Source organism: Hipposideros armiger, unplaced genomic scaffold (genome assembly GCF_001890085.2).
Source record: "Hipposideros armiger isolate ML-2016 unplaced genomic scaffold, ASM189008v1 scaffold_326, whole genome shotgun sequence".
In the NCBI taxonomy this organism is placed as follows: Eukaryota; Metazoa; Chordata; class Mammalia; order Chiroptera; family Hipposideridae; genus Hipposideros; species Hipposideros armiger.
Window position 1 is genome coordinate 1,330,382 of NW_017731676.1, and position 16,102 is coordinate 1,346,483.

At 33.5% G+C, this 16,102-nt stretch overlaps 1 protein-coding gene across 11 annotated transcripts in view; it reads left to right on the forward strand.

The window, feature by feature from the left end:
• CACNA2D1 (calcium voltage-gated channel auxiliary subunit alpha2delta 1) overlaps positions 1-16,102 on the forward strand; it is a 484,358-nt gene that overhangs the window by 287,953 nt on the left and 180,303 nt on the right. For all 11 annotated transcript variants that reach the window (XM_019660718.1, XM_019660719.1, XM_019660721.1 and 8 more), the window contains exon 5: positions 4,187-4,228. In XM_019660718.1, the coding sequence (XP_019516263.1) occupies positions 4,187-4,228 (42 nt within the window). The remainder of the gene's footprint in view (positions 1-4,186; positions 4,229-16,102) is intronic.

Genomic DNA, 16,102 nt, shown 5'->3' on the forward strand with positions numbered 1-16,102 from the left:
TTTTAGAATGAAGCTAGAACTGTCAGCTGTCAAATGACATAGCAATAACATAGATGCGAATGACTCTAGTACTTCCAAAAATGAACTAGTGCCATCGTCACAAACATGCATCATGACTTTTCCGACAACCCAATAGAATAGGGAAATGATTAAGAAACACACACACACACACACACACACACACACACACACATTTGCAAACACACATGCTTGAACCGATCAAAAAAGGGAGAATTTCACAATTATCTGAATTTCTCCATTTTCACCGATTTTGAAACCTGGAGCAGCTTTGGTTAATGCGGTCATGCTGTTCAAAGATAATAAGAGAAATTCTCCATTTTTAGCCGATCACATCTGCTGTGTCAGCTTCCTCAAGTTCTTGCCACATGTGAATTGGAAGGTGAGAACTTGATTCTTATAGTCAGGGTGTAGATAGTCTTCATCTTTGTTTCTCCAACACTTAGTACACACTAAAGTCTTCAAAACGTTTGTAGAATGAGTGGGATCTGTCTCCCTTTCTTGATCATCAGACCCCAAAATCTCCACAGGGAAAAGGAATTCGGCTGATACCTTCACTTCTTTACGTCTATCCCCTCAGGCCATTTAACCGTCTTTATACAATTTATCTCCTAATTTTCTTTAACACAGAATTCACTTTAACCAAAATTCATCCCCAAAGAAACATCAGAACATAGAAGTTGGGCTGATTCAGTGTGAATTGTCCTTTATTCCTGAAAATTGTCTTTTATCCCAATCCTGTTAAGATTGGTACTGATATAGTTTGGTGATTTAGTGAATTGAGTCATTTGATTTTAGATTGATTTTGTTTAACGAAACTCCACATGTCTTAATGTATACTCTTATATAGCAGAACTATTATAAATTTTTATATAGCCGAGAAGACAGCTATGAATGACAGCTATGAAAGGAAAGAATTAAAATTTCACCAAATTATGATTTTTCTCAAACTTACATTTAAAATTATTTCTAAGACAAATAATTCTGAAACTATCTAAATAAAAGCTGCAGTAAAGCAAATAACTGCCATTTTCCTTAAAGTATAATGAACTGAGACTGGAAAAATATTTTTATGTAAATTCAATACCCCACAAATGTTTGCCATTTGTTTTACTGTCATGCTGCCATGTAGATGGACTGGGTTAGCAGGTTAAATACAAAATTACAGTTTTCCCAAATCCCGATGCCTTACGTAGATTTATCCTTACTAAAATTGATCTATTGAGCTTTCCGGTTAGGTGAAATTAAGGAATAATGAAATGTACAGGCTATCAATGCAAATTTAGAGGTTTGAGAAAAGAAAGAATAATTATAAAAATGAGATTCAAAAAAATGTTCCTAAGCCAAAAGCAACATCACATTTATCAGGGAAGAAATTTTGCTGTAGGGCAGTGGATGTAATCAATTGTACATTCCACTAAGGTCTGTGTTTTCTTATTAAAGTATGACGTCCTGTCTAAGCACATGTATTTGATGAAATGCTACATGTTTTGTTGTTTTTCTATAAAAAGTCACACCTTGGTTTTCCTTTGCATTTATATATTGACCACGTAAGAAATGAACATTGTATATAAATAAAAAGAGCTTTTTAAAAGTGGAAATATAAAATACCCAGTTACAAGGAGTATGGATGTTTGACATGCAGTACGATTTTATGACTAATTTTTTTTTCAGTTTACATGAAAGAAAAAAGCCAGTTTTTATAATTATATGTATTTCAAAGTCCAAAATGCCATGTGCAAATGTACAAAATTTAAATAAAACTTTGCAATATACATTTTCAATAGAAGTTTTAGAAACAATACAATATAAAGCTTCTAAAATGAGAGGTAAATAGTAAGGTTTTGTAGAAAATGTAGTACAATGATGAAGGGAAAACACTTGGAAATTCTTAAATAAGCTTAGAATTTCTACATTTTAATTTAAATTTTCAGCACAGTTTATCTTAATAGAATCAAAATATTTAGTTTGAGTTACAACTAGCATTTCTTTATCATACTTTACCGTCTTCTAGCACTGTATGTGTTACTCTTAATCTTAGCTTTAATAAATAACCTTCATTTGTTGTATGTGACCATGTGTGACACATAAGAAAAGAGTTGACTAATCAGTTAAGCTCATTAGCTCAAGCACTATGCACCAAGTGTCATCCTAGACATTTGAGTGGTTTTATATAATTGATCTGTCCCTGTTATTTTACCTAAGGTATAGGGGTAGATATGTTTACCATATTTTGTGTCTCCCTTAACACAGCAGTATGTACATACAGGTATTTAATGAATATTAAAAATGATGCTGCTGAACTGCTTGGAATTTAATGCAGTTTCACCTCGTTTTCAACACATTTCAATTCTGTAAATATAAGCAAGCAGTTGGTAGAAATGAAGTCTGAAATGAAGATAAACTTAGTGTCTTAACTGTTGATGGAATCCACATTCTAAATTGAAAAGTGTTTCCTAAGTATAAATTACAGGGTTGCATGAAGGATCAATAAACTACTAATTAGATTTGGGTCTCAGGTGGATTTAAAAGATTGTCTTGCATTGTGTATATGATGAGTTCTGATTTTGTATTCTAACTTTGTTGCAAAACTAACACTATAAGAAACGTTCAGGAATTAGAACTTATATGCAGGTTACAATTCACTAGCTACTTAGTTCTTTTAACAAATCATTAAATTGTAATTTTAAAAGTTTTATTAGCTCTATATGACATAAATTCAAACTCATGAGTTTCATTCAGTCTTATGAATCATATGTTTTTATATTTATGTATACAGTTTCTGGTTTGATTGTTTGGTCTTCAGAGAGACCTATGTTTTGTAGATTTTCAGTCTCATAGTACGTTTCTCAAATCAAAAAAGGAGGCAGATTCTGTGAAACATAAATCTTGGAAACAAAACAAGAAATTCGTTGTGAAGATTTATAATATACATTCATACACTGAGGCTCTGGGAAGTCCAGCCAAAAAGAGACAATTTTAACTTTATGGTTTATTCTAAAGTCATGACCTATGTTTGGCCCATGATTATTACATCTTGAAGAACTAGTGCTTTCTGGGGGGAGATGTACTTTAAGAAGCATTAATCAAGTCTATTTTTCCCAAGTAATTTCCTTTATTCACTTACTTTTTTGGTGTATTGTGTTTTCTTTTAATACAATTTTAGAGTATCCATATTTGTAGATAATTAAGAGACACAGAAAACACATTTTTTTACAAAGTGCTCATGTTACTACTGAGGACATACAGAAATTGAACTATATTTTCAATCACTTCAGGAGAAGAAAGGAAAAAGCAATCAGTATAAGTGGAATATTTTTACGTTGCATAGATCTAACCTCAAAGACACAAAGAAAATGAATTTTAAATTCCTTGAAAATCGTTTTATTCAATCTTTCCATTTCATTTTCCCTCTATAACACAATTTATGTCCATAATGTGTATTTATGACATATTTCAGCAACATTGATGGCTAGCAGAAATGTCCTTGTACATTTATTCTTGAAGAGTCAACACTCATCCACCACTTTAGTAGAACATGAGAATATTACTGTGTTAGGTTATCTGATTTTTTTTTTTTTGCTATCTACATTCACAGTTATTTTTTATGCCTTATCTGAATCTCATGAAGAAATTTCTGCCAATACTGTGCAGATACACAGCTTTCTTCAAGAATAGTTCAACACCGATATATATTTTTTAAAGTCATAGTTTCAGCAAAGTATTAACAAGCCACTTATCTTAGATTTTTCTTGAATTATCTTGTTTATCATTTCATGGTTTAGAGGCGTATGTGTCTGTAGTGTGTGTGTGTGTGTGTGTGTGTGTGTGTGTGTGTGTTTGGGTATGTTTGTATATATATATATATATAACTTATTAGCTTTATGAATTTTTTTATTTTTTGACAAATTGATCTTAAACTTATACTGAGATCTTTTTCCTAAATGCAAGTTGTGATTTTAAATATTACTAATATAGTGTTTTAATATGTTCTTAGAAAATATTGGCTAATCTTTATGGATCTTTGTGGAATATACTATGAAAGAAATGAAATTTTATGAGGGGTTTATTATTTAAAATATGAATAAAATGTATTCAATGCTTCATTCAGTATATTTTTATGTTTTTCCTTAAATCAATAAAGCATTCTTCTTTTCTCTTTTTATAGAGCAATGAAGTTGTCTACTACAATGCTAAAGATGATCTGGATGTGAGTATTAAACGTTTTACACAAATTTCAAGTTAATTATCCTAGGATGATTGCTTTTACAGAACACGCTGACCTAGCAGGGTTAGTATTCCAGAAAATGTTTGATAGCATAAGAAGAATAGTAGTTAGACACAACAAGGCGATGATGAATTTGGTGCTTCTGTGATCTTTAACAACTTGTCATTGGCATCTTTTTAAGTAGAAATGCCCTGTGTTTCCCTGGATCTGAACTCCAGCCCTCAGTCCATGTGCTGACTCTATCTGTATCTTGCTCAGTCCAGGCGCTGACTCTAGCACTCTGATTAGTGTCACTGAAGACAGAGATGGAATCCCATCCATCTCTGTATCCTGGCTCATGTCACCAGGGTCACTAGGTGTGTCTACTCTGGCCTAAACTGCACACACCAGGGGAAGCACTCATTTCAACTACAATATGAATGACATCCTGGAAGCTGTGCAACAACTGGCCCTGCCTGTTCAATCTCTGAAGCATAGTAGGTGCTTACTATGCCTTTTAAAATGAATGCCTCTAATGTGCATATTCAAGTAGCTTTAGAACATGGATTATTTTAACACAAATAATTTACTTCAGTATCACCACATTTGGACAAATTAGGGAGACCTTTTTATTACTGAAACGTTTATCATTGAAACATTTGCAAAATTATAAAATAAAATTTATACATAAGTTGTTTTAAATTATCCTATTTATTTTTTTTGTCAGGAAATACAACTATTTACATACACTTATTTATTTATCCAAACATATTTTTTGAGTGTCTTCTATATTTTAAGTATTCTTCTAAAAGCTTAGGATATATCAGTGAACAAGTCAAACCAATATGCTATAATTATTGTTTGTCATACACTTTTGTCTGAATCAAAAAATATATATTCCTATATTATTGTATTGAATTTTCTTCCAGCTATATACAGGAAAAGTGAAAAAAATATAAAAACAAGTAGAGCTGGTTTTCAGGGAAAAAACAAACAAACAAACAAACAAAAAACAATAAATGCAATTTGATTAAAATGCCACACTTCCCCAAATACCACCACCACCACCATGACCACTACCACTATCACTACTACCACTATTACTACTATTACTAGTAATGCTACTGCTACTACTAATACTATTACTAGTAATACTACTACTACTATTACTATTGCTGAATACCATAGTTTATTGAAGAACTAGGATTGTGTTAAACAGTATTGTTTTCTCTCGACAAAGGTGTTTTGCTAGTGCTAACCATTCTCTTATGATAAGTATATATGCCATTTTAATCCTGTAGGAGGCTTATTAACAGCCAACACTAGATGTTTTAAGTTTATTGACTGGTTTCAGAATTAATATTATTTTGGAAAGATGTTCTTTAGTTTTAACTAGATTGGTATTTGATATTTGAAAATTATATGGTGATTTAAAAATATATGCCAGATCTTCATCAACCTTCTTGGTGGTACACCAGTTGAAACTTTTATTAACCTTTCGGTTTGTAGAAATATGACAATGATTTTATAATAAGTAAGGTGGATGGAATAGCATGCTGTGGTCTAATCGTCCAATCAAGCATTGCCTAGAGACAATGATACCAATTTTGCTTGTGTATATGTACTTTCTCTAAACTATTGAAATGAATTACATTTTTAATATCAAGTACAGGAGTTTTATTCACTTAAGTCAGGTTTGCTTATTAAGTAGAAGGTAATCACTTATTTTGCATAGAAATATCCAGTATTCTTTAAAATTTTAACAATTATATATCCTACTGTAGATATGACTGTTTAATGAGTAGCACCTCACTTTTAATCACTATAGTGCAAAGTTAGCTTATACAAGTATGTCCATTATAAGTGGAAAGGTACACACAGATTATGTACTTGTAACACTAGAGTTATATTCAATATTATGGTTACATGATTTGCCTACACAGACATTTATTCATATATTCAAATAAAACTCTATAGTACAGAAATAAATTAATATAAGTGAACCTATTGAAATTGCCCTGGTTTTTGCCTTCTTGCATCCCAAAAAGTCAACAATGTTACTGTGGGTTATAAATAACGTCAAAAAAAGGATGCATTCTCTTTTTCAGGCCATGAGTTGAGCTCTAGCAAATTAAATAAAAACCCTATAAAGAGCAAAATATTAACTTTTAAATTTAAAACTTAAAAATGATATTCATCATTTAGATAAATTCTTTCCATTTTTTATATGTAAATAATAACAGTGCCAGACTAATTGACAAAGAGTGTAGTGGAGAGAGCATTTGACTAGGAATTAGAGATATTGATTCATGCCACACCTTAAGCCCTAAAGTTGTAGTTGCTAATAGGGCATTAAAACCTATTTAAATTCAAACTGTTTTTCTCTCATCTAAGGCAAGCTACAGTTAACTAGGTGATCCATAAATTTCATTCCAGTTCTGCATATTCTTGGAATCACACTAAGGTAGTCAAGTTTTCTGGAATCAGACTATTTCATGTAAAATTTTTTAGAATTTGTAAAAAAGAAAACAAACAAACAAAAAGCCTATTTGTTTCATACTTCCTTAAAACTTTTTATTGGGGAAATTCAAAGTGCTTTAGATATGGTAATACTATTGCTTGCTCTTGTAAGCCTTTAGACATTGAATAAAAATGAACCATGTTTTACGATTAGTGTATTGGTTTAGCTGTTACAGAGAGACCTAAAGTAAAAGTGGCAAAAACAAGACACAGGTTTATTCCTCCCATGTATCATTCTGGGGACAAGATCTAAGATGGTAACTCTCAGTCATCCAGGCCCCAGAATCCTTCTCTCATGTTTTCTGCTCTCCTCAATATAGTTGTTCCTTGTTGTGGTCCAAGATGGCTGCTCCAATATCCACAATGATTGTTGCATGCTAGATAACAGGAAAGAGGTTTCCAATGGCAATGGAGGGCACGCCATTTGCCTCTAAGGGCGTGTTCTGGAAATTGCCACATTACTTCTGTCTGCACCCATGGTCCACAGCATAGTGACTCGCCTTGCCTGGTTGCAATAGGATGTGGAATATAATTTTCTACCTCCCCATCCCAGATAGGCATGTGCCCAAATAAAAATATAGGGTTCTATTACTAAAGAGTGTATAGGGAGAATACTAACTAGGAGATTGTTTCTGCTTGTATCTTCAAATTGCTCTTCTTGACATATTAAAGTTAATGCCCAAACTGTACCCACATATTTGAATGATTTCTATCATTTAACTGTAGTAAATTCCTCAACATGTAACTGAGAAAAAAATTTTCTTTTACAGTAAAATGATTACAAAATTATGTGCTGTATTGAGTATTTTTTAGTCTTCCTTGAGGCATGTGTTTTGATCATTACAATCAAATGATTTTCTCCAGTAGACATATGTTCTATTTTACAATGAAAGAAAGTGAAGACATAACTAAATGTGGCACTTTGATATTCTACTTTAGAGTCATTGCACTTCAGTCATTGCACATATTTTTTGGAGATTGCTGCTTATCTGATGAAGTTGGACTCCTATAGATGATGAAATATACTCTCCCTCACCCAGAGTTTTGCAATATAGGTAGATTTAATTGGCTGCTATACTCTCAACTTTATACATGTAGTGCTTCATGTTTTATATATTAAATGCTCACGAGTCACAATGCATGTTATTGTTCTGATGTGAATTGGCTTGCCATCACTGCTCTTTGTTGTGACTTTTCTATATAACAGTTTTAGTTGTATATTTTCTCAAATTCCACAATGTCAAATCCATTATTAAAAATCAATGAATGGAGATTATATAACGTGACTTTATCGTTATATCTAATGAACAAAGAACTAAATATTGAAAAACACTGTCAATAAATTTGTCCTCATATGTTTGAATGGTGATATAAATACCTGAAATCTCAATAAAGTTTCTATTTTAAATATTATGCCTCTTGAAGGAGACTAAAAGATTGTAAATCCCAAGTCTATGGTTACCATTTTTAACTTTTTCCCCAGTTCTGCGTTAGCAGGAGATTATTTGTTTATCTCTGACTGTTCCTAGTGGAATAGTGGTCATTTTCTCTTTCACAACCCCCTCACATCAGTATTTTCTTTCAATCTCCATGACTATCATCCAAGTTTAGGCATTGTCTTCAGATATTTATTTAAGAGCTGTTGAAATGATTTCTTATGTGTCTAAATTTTATATAGATTTAATAATATTATACATTATTAATAGATGAGCATTCCTAAACATTGTTCATAGTTCCTACTCCATTGCTGAGATTTTCGAATCAGTTATTATTACCGTAGTTTGGTATTTAAGACCCTGAAGAAACTTTACTAGTTTTCTTCTAAGCCAACATGACTTTTGCATTGAAAGGACAGTGTCTTCTTCTTCTTGGAGGCACAACCAATCTATACAAATTATTTCCTTAAGTCCTTCTCTTAGAATTCCTGAGGGCAGCTCTTCTGTACTCACAGCACCTGACATAGCTTTTATGGCAACTACATATTGTAATCACTCAATAAGGTTTTTTTTGGTTTTCCAACAAGTCAGTGAATCTAAGTTAAAACAGAAGTTTCATTTTACACAAATATGAAATGGTGAAAACATCAGTCATAATTATATAACCTCCATTTCTGTTCTTCATACTTTGTCTCATTTTTAAAGGGCCCCTTTTGTGCCACTTCCCCCTAATCTCAGACCAGACCTGTGTGAGTCTCTGTAATCTGGAGGACTGACATGAAACTACACGCCCTGAAGAAAACACTTGGCCTTAGCAAATGCCTACTGTTGACCAGTGCCACGTCCCGCGCAGCACAGGCAGTGACGAGTGAGAGGGGTCGGCACAGGGTGAAAGAAAATACAAGAGACAAAGATAGATTTATGACACGAGGCCAGGGAGCTGTAGTTCTCTTTCTGGAATTGAGCGCCTAATCGAGCCAATGTGAAGCTTTTATTAAGAAACTTCAAAGGAGTAAAACTTTTTATTTTTTCTAAAGTCTGTGTGATAAGTGTCTTAAGGCCAGTTTCCATCAACCAGACCCCTTGTACTCCAACACACGCTGTGTCTTTGTACTCCTCCACACACAACCCCAAGGATGGTGCAGCTGCCGCTGTGGCCATGAACTAAGGGAGATAACTGACATCATTCTGCCAGGTCCTAGTTTTCCAGGACACCCCCTTGAGAAAGCTTTACCGATATCATTTTACCAGGTCTCAGTTTTTCGAGACACTCCCTCGTGACCTTGTTAGGTCAAGGGCTGGTGTGTGTGTGTTGGGGGGTGTGGTCAAGGATGAGGTTGTAAGGCAACAGACCAGAAACCATGTTTTTATCATTCTTTGCCCCTTATTTACAAATTTGACAACAGCAAGGAAAAAAAAAATGTTTGGCAAGGAATCTTACCATCTGACTGTTTCCCAATCCTGAGACTAGATAATCCTAATTCTGAAGAAAGCCTAGATAGGTCTCTCTTCATCTAAAATTAATAAAATAGAAACTAGTCAGTGGATGAATCCATTCGGCAACAATACAATAGAAATACTGTGGTATTAAAGACACAGAGAAATAGTGTTAATTCATGTACTTCAGGAAAATGTAAAACAACATTAAATGTATGTTTAGTGTCTCTAAAGAAAACGCCAGAAATCTATGACGAAATGACTGAAATAAAATTATCAAAACCAAAACCACTAAAACTAAATTGCCATTGGAAGAACGAAATAATTTGACAATGCAAATTATTCACCAACGATACACAGAGGTAGTATGCTCGTAGAATCTCGAAAAGATAACATATGGAGGACAAAATGCAGAGATGTAAACCATAAGTCATGGGTTACCAAAGATCAAGCCACAGCTTATGAATTAGAGATAATAATCAAAGTTTTAATGGAAGAAAACAGGTCTCCAAAGAAATCTATAAGCAGCTGTAGATTTGGAAGGCCTACAGAGTTTCTTTCAGGCAAAGATTTTTAAAAGTCAAGAACATTTATAGCAAAACCTTGCTCAAGGATATCCAAGAGGAGATTGGTAGGAGGCAGCTGAATATTTTGGTTTGGCCTAAAACAGTTTTATGTTTAGCTTAGGAGTGGACTTTGAAAACAAGTGGCTGAAATTTCCCCAGCAAGTGTGAAACTACATGTGTGGCAAGGCCAGATTCAAGTACAGATACATTTTGGTATGCTGATAACAATGTTAAAAATAAATGCGTTTGAATGCCTTTGGATGTGATACATTCTCCAGCTTGCCACAATTCCTCCACTCCCTATTGTCTTACTCTCGGCCTCCTTCATACATCTGCACGACATAAAGTAAACATAATTTCTGATATAGTACAGGATAAAATCTTCAGAACACCAATATTTAAGGAAAGGTGAGGGCAGAGGTGGCGAGTGTAGAATATGAATAGCTGGAGAGGAAGACTAAGTAGCTTTCATAATAGGAGTAAATTATACAAAGAGGGCCATACAGTTAGCACTTGTTGGATTCAGGATTACATTTGGAATTGCCTGATTTCTATTATTCTTCCATGTGTATTATGCTGGTCTAAGACCCTGAAGAAACTTTGCTAGTTTCTTAAGTAAAGTTTCTTTATGAAGTTCAGTTTTGGATATAAAGAACTATATATTTAAGTGTAATCTATTGATTTTTGTTTATTTTAATGATGATGCATGACCCAAGTTAAAGGTCAAAAAGTATTTAAAGATGATCAATCAATCCTTTGGAATGTAGCCTTCCTATTAGCCGCATCTGAATTAGTCAGTTTGTGGAGAGCTCTCAGGCTGTACATTTTCCAAGGATTTTTTTATAAGACAATTCCTTAGGGGCATTTTATATCTATGCTTCTTTATTTAGATCAATGCTATTTATATTCACCTGGCAGGTATAAATATAAATACTTGGTGACAGCCAGATTTAGCTAAAGCAGTGGCTGAAATAAGGTGTAGCATTAATGTCCCTTAGGATTATGTAATATGACAAAAAATGATGACCACTGTCTTTTAAACAAGTTTCCCCCTTGAAACTTAAAAAAATGTAGGTATAACTGAGCTTTTATTTGACAAGCCCCAGTTCTCACAGAAGGATGGAAGACAAACATAGCCTTACTAGAAATATAAGATGATCATGCCTATGTCCAGTGTGCTAGTTAATGTTAAAGTAATCTCTCTTCTAATTACCTGATAATGACATTCTACAATTTTTCCAGTCAAGTACTAACTATTCAAAAACCAATCCAAATACCACCTCCTCAAGAGGCTCTCCTTGGTTTTCCTAGGAAGCAAATGGTATTTTCTTCCTCTGGGTGTTCTAAACAACTCATTACACATTTCTGGCTTTAATAGTATAATACCTTACATTTTAATGTTTGTATATAGGTATAATATTGTTTATTAAAATTTTAGCAACTTGAGGTAAAGATCATACAATTTCTCTCTTTAATTGTTTAAAATAATTGTGATAATGCTTGCTTAATTGGGTAGGTTTTTGTGTTTTAGTACCCAAACTATGTACACAGCATTTGTGGAGAAGTGTTTACTTTTTAAAGTGGTAATCTATTTACAAAATATACAGGAAACCCCTTGCAGTCCTGGTGGAAATGAAAATACTGGTTTTTGTTTCAAGGTTGGGTGGAAACAGAGTGAAGAGAGGAATGTCAGAGCTGGCTTTGACTATGGATTATACTGGAATTAATTTTTGATATAAACATTTGATTCCTTTTGTCCATGTAAAGGGCAGAGGGAGTGGCAGAGGACATGGTTCCCTCGTCTTCTCTCAACTGCTCCTTCCTCTCATTGCCCCCTGAATGGTCATGAAGACTAAGAGAAACATCAGAACAGACAGTGTGGTTTCCCGTATGTCCAAAACTGACTCAAGATGGGACTAAGCTGCAGGGTTAGAGTATGTATATTCAAGTGACATAAGTCTTAGGATTTTTGGTTCAAAGTCTGGATTGCTCTGATAAGCTAAATTATGAATCTCTGTGAAACATGAAATCAAGCTTATTATATAACTCCATCAAACTAAAGTTCTCTCTGATTCTACATATAATTAAAATAAATAATAGTTGTTGAATTTTAATTCCAAAGTGGCCACAACATTAAAATTGGTATAATGTTTTAATGTATTTTATTTATTTTTTTTTACTTTTTATAAGGAAAAATATTTTAAATATCCTGTAGAGAGAAGAGTATATAATGAGTTTCCATAATTGCTTCATCTGTTATTTGCTGAAATATTTTAGATAAATTAGAGATATGACATTTCACTCTTAAATACTTTAATATGCAACTCTATTTTTTCCCTAAGTAATAACAAGGTATTCATGTATAATCACTATATATATTGTTATATAGAAGAGGTAGTAGTAGAGTGTGAGAGTTAAAAGATTGTACCCCGAAGCACCACTGCCTGGGTTTGAGCCCCAGCTCTGCCATGTACTATCTGGGTGATATTGGCAAAGCCATAGCATGTGTTTCCCACTGCTTATCTGTAAAATAAAGGTAAGAGTGGTACCTACCTCATACAGTTACTGGGGAAATTTAATTAGTTAACACATATAAAGCGTTTAGAACATTTCCCATCTTATATTCAGTAATCCAGAAGTTGTTGAATATATTTTTTAAAAAATTATAATTATTAATATTCTTACAATAAATTTAAGATTGATTCGAAGTGATTTTAGCTCCAAATGGAGCATGATTGTACATGTGCATGTGTCAACAATAATGAAAGGGTAGTAGATTGAGCTACTTTTCATTTTGTTATGAATATAGTTCTAGCACTTGTCTGCGAAAGTTAATACAGTGCACAGCAAAATAAACGTCAGAATAGAATCTTCAAAACACAGTTAGAAAACAATGTGAACACAATGCTGAAATTTGTCTTGATATCATTATAGGTTTTATATATCCAGATTTAAAAGAAAAACTAAATCAAAATAAAATGAAAAAAGAAAAAAGCTACTAATGCACCAATTATTTATGAAATTCCACATTTAAGTGTTTGAAAATTATTTAGGTCCTTGGCTTAGTCTTTTAGAAACATCTGTCCCAATAAGTCCTTAAATTCTCCTTAAGATTAGTGAAGCAGTTTTCTCAGAAGGCTTGAGTTGTGAAGCAAACTGTACTATTTTCTTAATGCCTAAAGCAGGCGAAACGAACCCAGATCATTAAACACCCTTATTAACCTAATTCCATGATCTATGTTTCTGATTAAAATCCGAAGGAAATAAGATCAACCCAAAATTCCCATGTCAATAAATTGAGTTGATTTATTTGCTACATTTTATTTTATTGATCATTTTAAAAATTTGACTTGTCTGGAACTTTTGTATAGTCTGCTGAATTCCCTTGCCTATTGATGTTGCTATTCATTTACTTAGCAGAGTCTTGTCTACGTTAAAATTAATTCCTACATAGCGTCCTAACTAAATGTTTTCTTAGAGCCCCATCTTTCATGATTTTATATTATTTTATATAAATAAATAAACCTGATTCTAGAAAAGATATGCATCAAACAGCGATGAAATCTATTCTAATAAAGAAAGAATCAAAGTCTAGGATTCTTTTCTTTTCTTTTTTTATTACTGTTTTATAGTATGTAGCCTTTATTTCAGGCTCTGCTAATGACTGACGCTGCATCCTCACATAAATGATGGCTTAGAGCTGGAATATTAATTGCTTCTATATAATGCCAGTTTAATATAAGTTACCTGTTTTGTGTGTGCATCTAAAATTAATGATATAAATATTTTGGATGATATATATTTGGATTATGTTATAATAATAGTTATAGTATAACATATAATAATAGTTAACGTATATAATAGTTAACGTATAATAATAGTTAACATATATAACATATATATAACAACATATATATATATATACACATATTCTTTATTAGGCAGTATTTTTTATTTTTTATGTTTTTTTAGTGTTTAATAATTGTTTTAATTGTTTTAAAACACCTGGGACTCCAGCCACCCTCCATCTCACTCAGCCACAATCTCTACTGGTTTTCACAGCCAGACGTTGTGGGGACTCCTCTTCCTGGCACTAGACCCTGGTATGGGGCTGGGACCCCTCGCTCCTCAGGGGAGACCTCTGCAGCCGAGATTTCCCTCCCGATTCTTAAACACCATATCGTAGGGTAGGTGTTGGGCCTGCATCATCCACATCTCTGCCCCTCCTACCAGTCTCAAGGTGGCTTCTTCTGCATGTCCCTGGTTCAGCTAGACTTTTCTGTTCAGCTGGAACTCAGGTGATTCTCAATGATGGTTGTTCTGTAGTTTAGTTGTAATTTTGATGTGATCCTGAGGGGAGGCAAGCACAGCATTTATCTACTCTCCCATCTTGACCGGAAAATAGGCAGTGAATTCGTTATATGTGATGTATTGTTTAAAAGTTCACACTAATCTTTTGTAGCATGTACTGTTATTTTAAGGATTTTCAGATAAGACAAGTAAAACTTAGTGAGCTTAAGTGACCTATCCGGTGTCACACACTCGGTATCTGATAGTACAAGGAACTGAGTGCAGTGCAGGCAGCGTGACCCACAGCTGGGGCCGTGGGTCACTGAGCTGTGCTGTGGGCACCGTGGGGGATGGGAGAGGGCTCTGTGATCCAGATGTTATAAGTCAAGGCTTCAGGTTAAAATTTTTGGAGACTACTTTGATTTAAAATTTTAATTGATTATTCCTATCCATTATTCTGTCCATATTTAGTTTTGATGTATTTGGCTTGTATTTTATCCAACCAGTTTGATTGTTGACAGTGATTTGCAGTAGGTAAAATAAAATCTCTATGATTAAAAAGATTGTTAGACTTTGAGTCACAAATCTCCACTAATCTGACCACCACCCACTGATATTTACCATGGGTGTGTTAAAATTAATGCATGAAGCCCTGTTGGAAACAGCCACATTTGGAGACATTGGGAAGAAATACAATTATAAAACTAATTTAAAAAAAAGTAGATTAGACTAGATTCAGTTTCTTCTAGGAATTCTGCTTTATGTTTGTTGGGGTTTCTTTCAAACTTTCTGAGTCTATTTCGATGTTTTTGAAATGCTTCGTGCCCTTGAGCACGTGATCCTTTTGCAGTGATAGGACAAACACCGATTCAGTTGTTTGGAGTCGTTTTAGATTCCTCTTTTAGATTCCTTTTAGATTCCTCATCTAGTTCTTTCTTTCCAGAAGTAGTGCATGGTGTATTTATTTAAAACTTATTGAATATTTTCTAAGTTTAGAAAATGTGATGGCATTACATGGGCATTACAAACTCGCCCTACATGCACATTGGGTAAACAAAGGTGGGGACTGGATGCTTGGAATGGTATCGTCAACCTTTTTTTTGGTTGCACAGGCCTGTAAGTTTAAAAAAATGCATTTCCTAATATAAGAATATTTACTAAGAAGTCTACATATGTACTGCTGAATAATGTGTTGAGAAACCTCAAAAGAGACTTCTAAATCTTGGCTTAGCGAAATTTTACAAAATGTTGATTTAAGTGACCCAAGGACATTAAAAATCACCACAAGAAAAAATGTAAAGGTTTTTCTGGATGTTAGTTATTAAATGCCTTTGTTAATTATGATGACTTTATGTTGGGTTGTCGGAAAAGTCATGACGTATTTTGTCCATGTTTTTCAAAGGTCGTTTATTTATATAAAGAACAAAGATCAATCAGTGATATATTGCCCGTTTTGTTCGATAACCTTTTACCATCTTTCAGTGAGCTTCATAATTCCTCATTCAGAGAAGGACCTGCCTTTATTTGTGAAAAATTGAACAAGGTGCTGATTTACAGTCTCATCTAAATTGAACGTTATACCATGCAAGGAGTTTTGAATAGAGCAAAACAAGTAGAAGTCTGACAGC